This window comes from Cyprinodon variegatus, unplaced genomic scaffold, assembly GCF_000732505.1.
Source record: "Cyprinodon variegatus isolate N-32 unplaced genomic scaffold, C_variegatus-1.0 Scaffold735, whole genome shotgun sequence".
In the NCBI taxonomy this organism is placed as follows: domain Eukaryota; kingdom Metazoa; phylum Chordata; class Actinopteri; order Cyprinodontiformes; family Cyprinodontidae; genus Cyprinodon; species Cyprinodon variegatus.
The window spans coordinates 312,066-322,933 of NW_015151188.1; the positions used below are offsets into that span (position 1 = coordinate 312,066).

The window sequence follows — 10,868 nt, forward strand, 5'->3', positions numbered from 1 at the left end:
CAAAGATGTCTGCCTCCATGGCTGCGAGACCCGCTCCTATGTAATTATAAATAACGAATTCTAAGGCAACGCAAATATTATGGTTAAAAGGCTGAGCTCATAGGTAATGATAAATAACATAGTTATGTATAATATATTAAATTTCTGACTTTATATGCCTGTAATTATTACACACTGTAGCTTTAATTCAAAATGTCCCGAGCTATCCTTTCAAATAATTTTTTAAATTTCAACAATCAAACACAGGTGCATGTCAATCCTTAATCTTTAGTATCATTTCAAATCTTCACTTGGTTTTCTTAAATACATATTTTAATGAATGAATAAGATCAAAAAGAACAATTAAAAGTGAGATAAAATGATCACACTGATCCTCTTAATATTCAGGAAGTGATCATAAAGTCAGTTCACCATTATCCAATTTTTTTCTTTCCAATTTGCAACTGTTCATAAGTCTTAGTCCGCAAACTCAGCAGAAATTATCCCTCTCAAGGGTCACAGTGGAAACTTTCATAACCTTCAGCCAAAAAAGTCTGAATGCATGAAAGCCACGTTCCCACTTTATAAAATCCTGAAATTACAGCACTAAATGGTTTCTTTTCTTTGCAAAGCCTGAGGTCCAGATGAATTCCAATGAGCTCACCACGAAGCCTAAAAGCCAATCATGTATGCCCTTCAGTCTTTTGTTGAAATGTCTTTGTTATTACAGCCACGTTAATATATTAAATATCCTTTATCATCAATGAATATAGCGGGTGGTGAGTGCAGAGGAAGTTTAACAATGTGCAACAAGCCTAGCTTAATTTTGTTTCTGTAAAATATAATTATAATCTAAGCACTGATGAGCATGCATGCACAAACGCTGATAACCAAGACATAATTTCACTTGCTGCAAACGCACACACCGAGACACACACCCTTCTCCCGCCCAGTGAGATGCTGATGGCAGGCTTAAGGTGGGGGGATTATCTTATCAAGTCCCTACCGCGCTGTTTGTCGGTCTGATCATTGATTACAATTGTGCTTGAACTGCAGCTGCTGCAATGTCTTTGGATAACCTATTGACAAAACAGCGTAGGCTAAACAAAACACAACAGAGCCCAAATGAGTGAGGGGTCAGAGGAAGAAAAGAAAGCTGAAAGGAGACCAACTGCCAGTCAGAGTATAATCTGTTATCCATCTTAAGTAAATGAAAGAGCGACAATGATGCGTTGGCCTTTGCAACCTTCTTCATCTGGACTTTAATGATTAAAAATGGCCTCATAATCAGGTGCCAGCTCAGCCAGCAGATGGGATAGGGGCGACTTTCCAGAATGCTCAAAGTGATACAAATGAAAATGGTCTTTCATGTATCTTGTTATTGAAAACGGGCTGGAGAAATGCTTTCAGGCACCAAAGAGGCAGCATAGCGAGGAAAACAAATACCCACCATCACCCTGGGATAGCCCACAGGATCCTTCAGGTAGGGTTCATATTGACTTAGGTATACAGAGCAGGCTTCAAGTGGAGAGTCCAGAGCCACCTGCAGACAAATTATTGATGAAAACTATCATCAAATTCACATCCGTTTGATCAGAAATGCAAATTTATTTCTTGATCTTGTCACAATAGTTATGTCTAGAATCTAGATACATATAATTTTCAACCATAATAAATTTGAGTTAGAGTAATGCACAGAAAAAAAAAAAAACCTTTACGGAAATAAATTAAAATCCTAAAATTATTGGCCTGAATCAAATAGAAAAAAACAATACAGTTTCAACTTATTTACCGTATTTTCACGACTATAAGGCGCACTTAAATGTCTTTTTTTTCCCTCAAAATGTGCGGTGCGCCCTTTGGTGCGGTGCGCCCTATGTGTGTTGTAACTGCGACTTTTAAGACCACCTCATTGAGGAGATGATGAAAGAGTGGCTGAATGTAAGGAGACCAGGTGTCTTTTTTCCACTCATCACCATCGCTGTTAATATGTGACTCCATGCGTGCCTATCTCACAGCTGATGTGAAAAACATGGTGAAACAAATGAATGCTGTGCTCGCTGTTCAACCGCTCAACATCGGTGTGAACCGGACCCAGCAGGTGCAGCAGAAGCAACGAGTTTACATGCAAAGTCAATGGTTGACGCGCGTATAGGCGCAGCAAAAGATCCCGCAGCGCGTTTTGAGCAGCAGGCGCCGCGCGTCGGGAGCGTTTAAGCATCTGCCAACGTGCTGCTGCTGCTCGAGATGGAAAAATTGAAGTTTTGCTGCTGGACGCGCCGCATCAACCAATCAGAGAAGCTGATCTGGGAGCTGACAGCGAGACAGACACAGCGCTCTTATTACATATGATATTAACGCAAATGAAAAGGGCTGGATGGATGAGGAGATGATGAAAGCGTGGCTGAGGGAGGTGTATGTGAGGAGAACAGGTGGTTTTTTCCACGCATCACCATCGCTGTTAATCTGTGACTGCGTGCCCATCTCACAGCCGATGTGAAAAAAAAGGTGAATCAAATGAACGCTGTTATCCCGGGGGTCTGACAAAGGAACTTCAACCGCTCGACATCGGTGTGAAGCAGCCGTTCAAAGTAAGGCGTGGGAGCGATGGATGACAGACGGAGACCACAGTTTCACGATAAGTGGAAGGCAGCGCCGGGCAAGTTATGCCACAGTTTGCGGATGGATTGTAGATGCTTGGACTAACGTGTCTGCTGGCTCTGTTGTTCAAGCTTTCGCAAAAGCCGGCATTATTTCTGAGGAGCCGCCCGGCACGGAAAGTGACTCTGACAGCGAAGAAGGGGAAACTGGCATGTCTGATTTAGCGCAGCTGTTTAATTCAGAAACAGAGGATGATGGCTTTGATGGGTTTGATTAATACTTTGTAATAAATACATGAATAAAGCACAATCATACTCAGTTTTGCTCCCGCTCTATTTTTCTACCTGAAAACTTAATTCAACAGTAGCCTCTGGGCCGGGTCTCCTCCGGGTTCACCGCGGTGGCTGGCAGGTGTTTTTTAATCTAAATAATCTAAATCTTGCAGCTATATTTGCTGTGATCAGTGGGAATAAAGTAGTTTTAATATGTGAGAAAGGCCACCTGAAAACTTCATAATTGCAGTCAGTTCATCCAGATTATCTATTTCTGTCGGAGCCGCTCAGACCCCCCACATACCAGCGGTGCGCCGACAGTAGAAATCCCTTCATCAGCAGCCTCTGGGCTGGGCAGCCTCCGGGTTCACCGCGGCGGCTGGCAGGTGTTTTTCATCTAAATAATTTAAACTGCAGGCACCAGGATACCGGTAATAAAAGCGAACAAATTCCGTCGGCAGGTTTCAGGATTTTAAGTTAATTTAGGAGTGATCACAGCGCACTGTCATCTGCGATGTGTCTGTCTCACGGCCAGCTGCCAGGTTTGATTAATACTTTGTAATAAATACATGAATAAAGCACAGTCATACTCAGTTTTGCCCCCGCTGTATTTTTAAATACGCAGTAGAGCTATTTAAAGGTAGTAGAGGACATGTACCGGTATATAAAAAACGCGCCCTATAGTCCGGTGCACCTTATGTGTGTGTTAAATACAGAAATGGGACACATAACTGAGACTGCGCCTTTTAGTACGGTGCGCCTTATGGTCGTGAAAATACGGTATATATAAACATTGTAAATAAAAGCACAGCAATCAAAGATATTCATTACAAATAACATGAAGCTTCTCCTCTTTCCATTTAGAAGGCCTCTAAAATATATAAGTAAAACAAATTTCTCATACTCTCTTCTTTTCCTTCAACTTTAGTGGTCGGCCAGTTTTGTGGATATTCACAGATACATACAGCATACATAAGTATTGAACACACCTCCATTTTTCTTAGTAAATATATTTATAGAGGTGCTTTTGATATGAAATGTTAACCACATGTCAGTAACAATCAATGCAACCTACACTTACAAAGAAATCAAACCATAGATGACCAGAAATTAAGTTATATAGAATAATGTAGAATTGCACTGGGAAAAAGTATTGAACATGTAAGGTTTAAAAAGGCCTGGAAAGCCAACACACCCGCAGAAATCTCTCAGTAAATAGAAAGCAATCCGGCCCCTTGTCAGTGCAAATTAATAGCAGCTGGCTCTTTCCCAAATGATGGCCTATAAAAAGGTGTCATGTATGTCATATGAAACATCTCATGATGGGTAAAAGTAAAGAGCTATCTCAAGACCTTTGCAAACTTAATGATGGCATTGGTTAAAGAAGGATTTCTAAGCTTCTGAAACACTTCGGGCCAAAAAATGGAAAGAATATAATATTACTATTAAGAATATATATTATATTAAATATAATATAATATAGTTGTGGTTGGTTTAATCACCATAAACCGACCACAACTAGGTGCTCCTCGCAAGATATTTAACAGTGGAGTGAAAAGAATTCTCAAAAGAGCTGTCCAAGAGCCAAAACCCACTTGCGGAGAGTTTCAGAAAGACCAGGAATTTGCAGGTATCTTTGTTTCAAAGAGAACAATAAAAAATGTATTTAAACATCATGGCCTGTGTACATGCTTACCATGCAAGACTGCTGAAGAAAAAGCATGTTGAAGGTGGTTTCAAGTTTGCTGCACAACATTTAGACAAGCCGGTGAAATCCTGGGAGAATATAATCTGGTCATGTGAGACCTAAATTGAACTCTTTAGATGCCATAATACTCATCATATTCGGAGGTCATATGGCACTGCACATTACTACAAAAACAGCATAGCAACAGTGAAGTTTGGAGATGGAAACATGGTGTGGGACTGCTTTCAGCATATGGTTTTTCAAATATTTGAAGGAAGAATGAATGGAAAAATGTACAAAGACTATCTTGATAAAAATCTGCTGCCATCTATCAAGGTGATGAAGATGAAACGTGGATGAACATATCAGCAAGACAATGACCCCAAAGATAGAGCCAAGGAAACTCTCAAAAGTAAATCTATAGAAAGAACAGAGTTCACCTTATTTGCCCATGAAAACCTCAAGATTTGAAGACTGTTGGTGTGGAAGAATGGGCCAAAATCACACCTAGGCAATGTATGCAACTCATTTCTCCATACAGGAGGCATATTGAGAGTGTCATTACCAGCAAAGGCTTTTGTACAAAGTATTGAATATATACAAGTGTGTTCAATACTTTTTCCATTTGCCATTCCACATTATTACACATACCTTAATTTCTGGACATCTATCGTTTGATTTCTTTGTATGTGTGGATTGCATGAATTGTTACTGACATCTGGTGAAAATGTCATGTCACTACTAGAAATATATTTAGTGAGAAAAACGGTGGTGTGTTCAATACTTATTTCCCCCGTTATATATGGAAGCTATAGAACTTTTTTCAAATTTAGACTTACCCTTTGAGCTCTAGTAATAACAGTAAGTAAATCAAATGCTCACCAGGCCTCTGAGGATGGTGAATGCCATGGCGGCTAACAGGAGAACCACCAGGATCAGGTCCAAGGGGCGCCAGATTAGCTTCATGGTCTGGGCGTGTTGGGCCTATAACCAGGTGTCCAAAAATGAAAAGTACAGAGGGGGTTAAACCATGTTAAGCTTTAATCTTACTTTCAATTTGACATTGCAGATATCCCAAATGGAAAAACTGGTCCAGTAACATGACACAGGACCAAAAGATGTCAGTAGAGTCTGTGTCTGTGTGTTGGAGCGACTTTACAAACCAAACTGCTTAAAATTAGATGGCTACAAGAAGCATCTCACTGCAGTTACTTTAGACGAACAGTTTCCAGTATTGTTTCAATGCACACTTTTGTCGCTATGTTTTGAATGAAATGTAGTTTGAACATTTTTAATAATAATTGAACTTTATTCTTCTCACATCGGAGAAATATACCTCTGCATTTAACCCAGCAGTGTGGTGGTTAAGGGTTTTCGCTGAGGAACCCCGAATGGAGGCTGTGGGAGTGGGGCTCAAACTCAGAACCTCAGGATTCCAAGCTCTATCCCCTAACCACTAGGCGGCCACTCCCAACACTTTTAGCCACCACTTTTAGAATATATCTACAGTTAAAACTATTAAACTTTTTTGAAAAGATCAATACAAAGATTAGATGCTGAAATGTTTGAAAAAGGCTTAATATTTACTGGGGTGTCTTGAGCTCATGATGTTCAACACTGACATTTTGCACCATATGCTCACTAACACTGATAAGGCTGAATGTCCAAAATCAAGTCCACTGCTGCTGGTGTAGAGCAGCTTATTATTGTGTGGGCATGAATCCCACAGAGACAAAACCGCAGAGTTTATATTGCTTATCGAATATCATAAACATTGTATCAATACAGCTCTTGAGAGTCATACTCAAGGTCTAATTACTAATGCATCAGACTCACGTTGTATCCCCCGATAAGTGGCCTGTCCTTGGGCCGAGTGAACAGGGTGACGGCTCCCAGTATGGGCATCAGAAGAAATAGGAAATTGATCCAGAAAGCTGGACGGATCTCAGAGCCATATTTACCTGCCAAAAGAAAACTTATGTAAGCTTGGAGGGAACATCTCCCACCCTATCTGTAAACATATCCATACAGCCCAGCATCTGATCTTCCTAATAAAATAGATGAAGCATTCTGCACAGACTGCCTTAGATTACACAACAGAATGTAGAACTCATTGCCAGCAGAGGAGTTTGATCTTGTGACATTTGTGCATGCAGTTTGAGAAGCCAACAACAGATGCTTCCATTCTGTGTTGTGCTTTGTTCTGTGGGATGTGACAGCGGTTGTTCATGAGCTTTGTTTGCAGCCTGAACTGTGATGCTGATGGTACATGGCAGGGCAGATGTTTGCTTGATTAAAGCTCGCCATCACGGGACTGGTGGAAGACAGGATAGAAGATTAGGCTCACCTGCTACGATCCCAGAGATAAACACGCTCATGTTAGCACACAGGGAGCCGGCCCAGAATAGGCCCAGGGTACGGTAGGCTCTCCTGTGGAGGACACAAGAAATCAATAGGATCAAAAAAACTCAACTGTTGTGAATATCTCTTTTATCTCTTTTGGAGACATTTAGCCAACATATATGTATGAGTATATTTGTCTGGGTATTGGTTTCATTGCATTATTAAAGAAAGTATTACTGAGATTTTATGGGCTGATCAGCATAGAAAATGTCTAGCCTTCCGCCTTCTTCAATCTATCTGAGTAAAATCCTTTGCAACAAATTGACCAAATTAAACAAAAAAGATTGAGATAAGTTAAACTTTTTGGCCTTCATCAAAAAAGCTAAATGCAGCAGAAAACTAGGACTGCTAATCCCTCAGAAAACACTGAAACACATTGGTTGCAGCATTATTGTATGGGAATTTCTTCAGCACGATTAAAAAACTAATAAGAATTGTTGGAAATATGCTTGGAAAAACACCTGTAAGAGGCACAAAATGTCTTCAGACTGGAGTGGAAGTTTACCCTTCTATGTCTGAGTTTAAGGTTTGGGAAGATTTAAAGAGTGATGAGAGGGTTTTTTTTTTTTGTTTTTTTTTGCTAGGCTAGCAGAAACCTAGCATAAAAGAAGCTGTAACTGCAAAAAATTGATCTAGCAAGAATTGATTCAAGAGATCTGAATATAATGAATACAATAGGATATATTAAAAACCATGAATCATGTTAGCTCTGACTTTACAAATCTGCTCTGCTTTGTGTCGATCCAATATATAAAACTCTATTGAAATATGTGCATGTGTGTGATTGTAACCTGGCAAAACATGAAAAAGTTTGTATGACAGGAAAACTTCACGAAGACAAGGTAAGTTTGCCCTAACGTGTGTTGACACCTGCCCACCTGTCTGTTATCCTGCTGATCATCATCAGGTACAGGATAAAGTGTGCTATTCCATCCCAGTAACACATCATGATGGCGTATGCAGTCCCCAGGTAAGGCTCGCCCTAAAACACAGGACATGAACTTAAACTTCCTAATCACAAATCCCTGCTATTTAATCAGTTTTGTTTTGTTGTTGTTTTAAATCAATACATTTTTAAATTTGTCTGTAAATATTGAAAATAAATATAATTTTAAATATATTATACTGCAAAAAAGGACTTACTGTCCTCTGGTAGAAATCCATAAAGCCAGAAATAACTCCATCATATTCCAAAGCACTAGTCAGATCAATGACACATGTAAAACAAAACTCTGCAAAAACTGTGACAGAAAAGGAAACATTAGTTAAATGTGCAGTTTATTGATATATGTTTACATATTTCTGCTAAAAACCAAAGCATTGATCATGATTTGCTGAAATAATTGTGAATTTAGTTTACAGTTGCAATACAGCTCATACATTGCTCAAGCTTCTCTTAACTGTGCTTCAGATTATTGTCTAAATGTCTAATATTGACACACATTGCTGTGAATAAGCAAGACGGTTCAGACTAGCTATCCTTTATCCAGCCTTTGTGTGAGCTATATTTGAGCATTGAAATGTTTGCTTTCAACTTGCCAGCCATTGATTTATAGGGCAGCATGGGGAGGTAAATTAAGACTTGAGTAGAATGTCGAGCTGGGGGCATGCTTTAATCACAGTGAGGAGTCTGTCCTCAGGTTTAACACCCAACCGGCTTTGACCAGTAGACAGAAATTAATAGAGGAGGCAACGTAGAACTATCTTGCAAATCAACTAAAACACTCTGCCTTTGAAAAGAGAATAATATTTTATGCTATTTTGGATTGTCATGCTTTTTTCTGCATTGGATGGGTGTGGTAAAATAATTTCACTTCTGTGAACACTCTAACAAGCAGCTCCGGGGTGCCATGTCAGCCTGTTAGAACAATGACACATTAAAGACAAACACAGCCTGAGTTGTTTACAGCAGTAATAATAAGGGCTGGACAAAGTGTTTTAAGTATTAGAACTAAACAGCGTGATGTGCCGTTTATTCCCCTTGGTTTTAATTATAGATGACTAAAGCTGCCACTTTATTCTGCATCCCTTCAGGAAAGTAAGAAAATGTGCAAGAAAGGCCTCAGACACTGTTTCATCAATGTTTTTTGGTGAAATGCATGAAGCATCTTGTGTTTATTTTAAATCCTAAATGTTCGTGGTCATTTAAATTACCTTTATTTGTGACACATGTATGAACATTTTTGAACAAACAAAGCAATGCACGTAATTGGTCTAACATACCTGGGATGCTTCCTAATACTGGGAATGATTGTATTTCATTGTTTAAGTCCAAGCAAAACAGCTCCTGGTGTTAACTAAGGCTATCTTTAATTCTGAATTTTAGAAATCGTTCGATGCAGCAGCCTGACAAGTTGCTAGAAAAGCACTCAGGTATTAAAAACACCAATTAGAATAGATTAAAGTAATCATATCCCTTGAATTTTAGTTGCATGCCTTTTCATCCGAGAATGTGTCTCCATTTTTATTTACAAAATGGCTGACCTCAGGCAGCCTGGAGGGAGTGCATCTATGAATAACAACCTTTTAAGGTCTTGCCACTCTGTCAGCTCTGAGGTCTAAGCTTTAATTGGACAACTCTAACACATAGCAGATGGAAGGCTTTCCATTCCAGCTCTGCTTGTATTCTTTTAATCTTATATTTAGCTTTATGCTATCAACATCATGTTTCAAGATAAAAATTATACATCTGAGGTAAGGCTGGGCAATAAGGCTCAAAAGTCCAACATTTTCCTACCGAATCTGATTAATCGAATTTGTTTTAAATCTGAGTTTCATAATAGACTAATTAAATATATTGCTTCCAAAAACTACCCTTTATATCAATCATCCCATCTGTTAGGTTATGCTTATTTAAGCTTGAAAAAGTCTGTAAAACAATCATGTTTCACAACAAGCAGAAAAAATATAACACAGAGCAGGTTTGCTAATTTATCAGTAATGGGTTAACATCTAAGTGATGATAACGTGGTGGAGCGGTGGCCTAGTGGTTAGAGCAGGGTTGGGCAATTCCAGTTCCTGAGGGCCGGTATCCAGCAACTTTTAGATTTACCTGCTTCAACACACCTTAATCAAGTAATTATTCAATTCAGTTTATTTCTATAGTGCCAATTCACAACACATGTCATCTCAAGGCACTTTATAGTTTACTAGATCATACAGTCAAATTGATTCAAAGTATTCTATCTAAGGAAAACCAGTTGATTGCATCGACTCATTGACTCGAATGCAATCCCTCACACTAAGCACGCTTGTAGCAACAGTGGAGAGGAAAAACTCCCTTTTAACAGGAAGAAACCTCCAGCAGAATGAGGCTCAGTGTGAGCGACTAGGGTTCAATTAGATGATTGAGAGGACTCTGGAGGAAATGACTACATGCTGAGGAGGTAATTCAGCCATTGCTTCAGGTGAGTTGGACCTAGGATGAATCTAAAAGTTGCAGGATAGCGGCCCTCAGGAATTGGAAATGCCCACCCCTGGGTTACAGCATAGAGCTTGAAATCCTGAGGATGTGAGTTCGAAACCTACTCCCACAGACTGCCAATCTGGTTGCCTGAGCAAAGACCCTTAACCCCACACTTCTTCCTGGGCATCGCAAATGAGAGTGAATTTCATTGCACCCTACTTGTGACAGTGTAATGACACTAGCTTCCTTGAGCTATGGAAGCCCAATGAGTGGTTTAGTAAAAAAAATCAAACATCAAAAAGTTAGATTAATTCATTTTATCGATTGCGAATGTGTTAGGTTTTCAACACCTCAGTTCAGTTTTTTTCTGAAACTCGTTTGCTATGCTGCTTGTGGTAAAATGGAAATGGGACTTTAATCTACTTTCTTTCACCTTACATTTTGAAAATAGACTTGTTAGTTTTGTTTCATTTAAGTTAATTTTCATTATGGCCTGTTGGTATTTAAAAAAAAAAAAAAA

General features: G+C 39.3%; 1 protein-coding gene across 2 annotated transcripts in view; it reads right to left on the reverse strand.

The window, feature by feature from the left end:
* Window positions 1-10,868, reverse strand: part of LOC107097930 (transmembrane 6 superfamily member 1-like) — a 21,192-nt gene that overhangs the window by 6,876 nt on the left and 3,448 nt on the right. For both annotated transcript variants that reach the window (XM_015395291.1, XM_015395292.1), the window contains 6 exons: window positions 8,086-8,183; window positions 7,821-7,924; window positions 6,887-6,969; window positions 6,376-6,500; window positions 5,422-5,523; window positions 1,430-1,522 (listed from right to left, as the gene is read on the reverse strand). In XM_015395291.1, coding sequence (XP_015250777.1) covers window positions 1,430-1,522; window positions 5,422-5,523; window positions 6,376-6,500; window positions 6,887-6,969; window positions 7,821-7,924; window positions 8,086-8,183 — 605 coding nt within the window. The remainder of the gene's footprint in view (window positions 1-1,429; window positions 1,523-5,421; window positions 5,524-6,375; window positions 6,501-6,886; window positions 6,970-7,820; window positions 7,925-8,085; window positions 8,184-10,868) is intronic.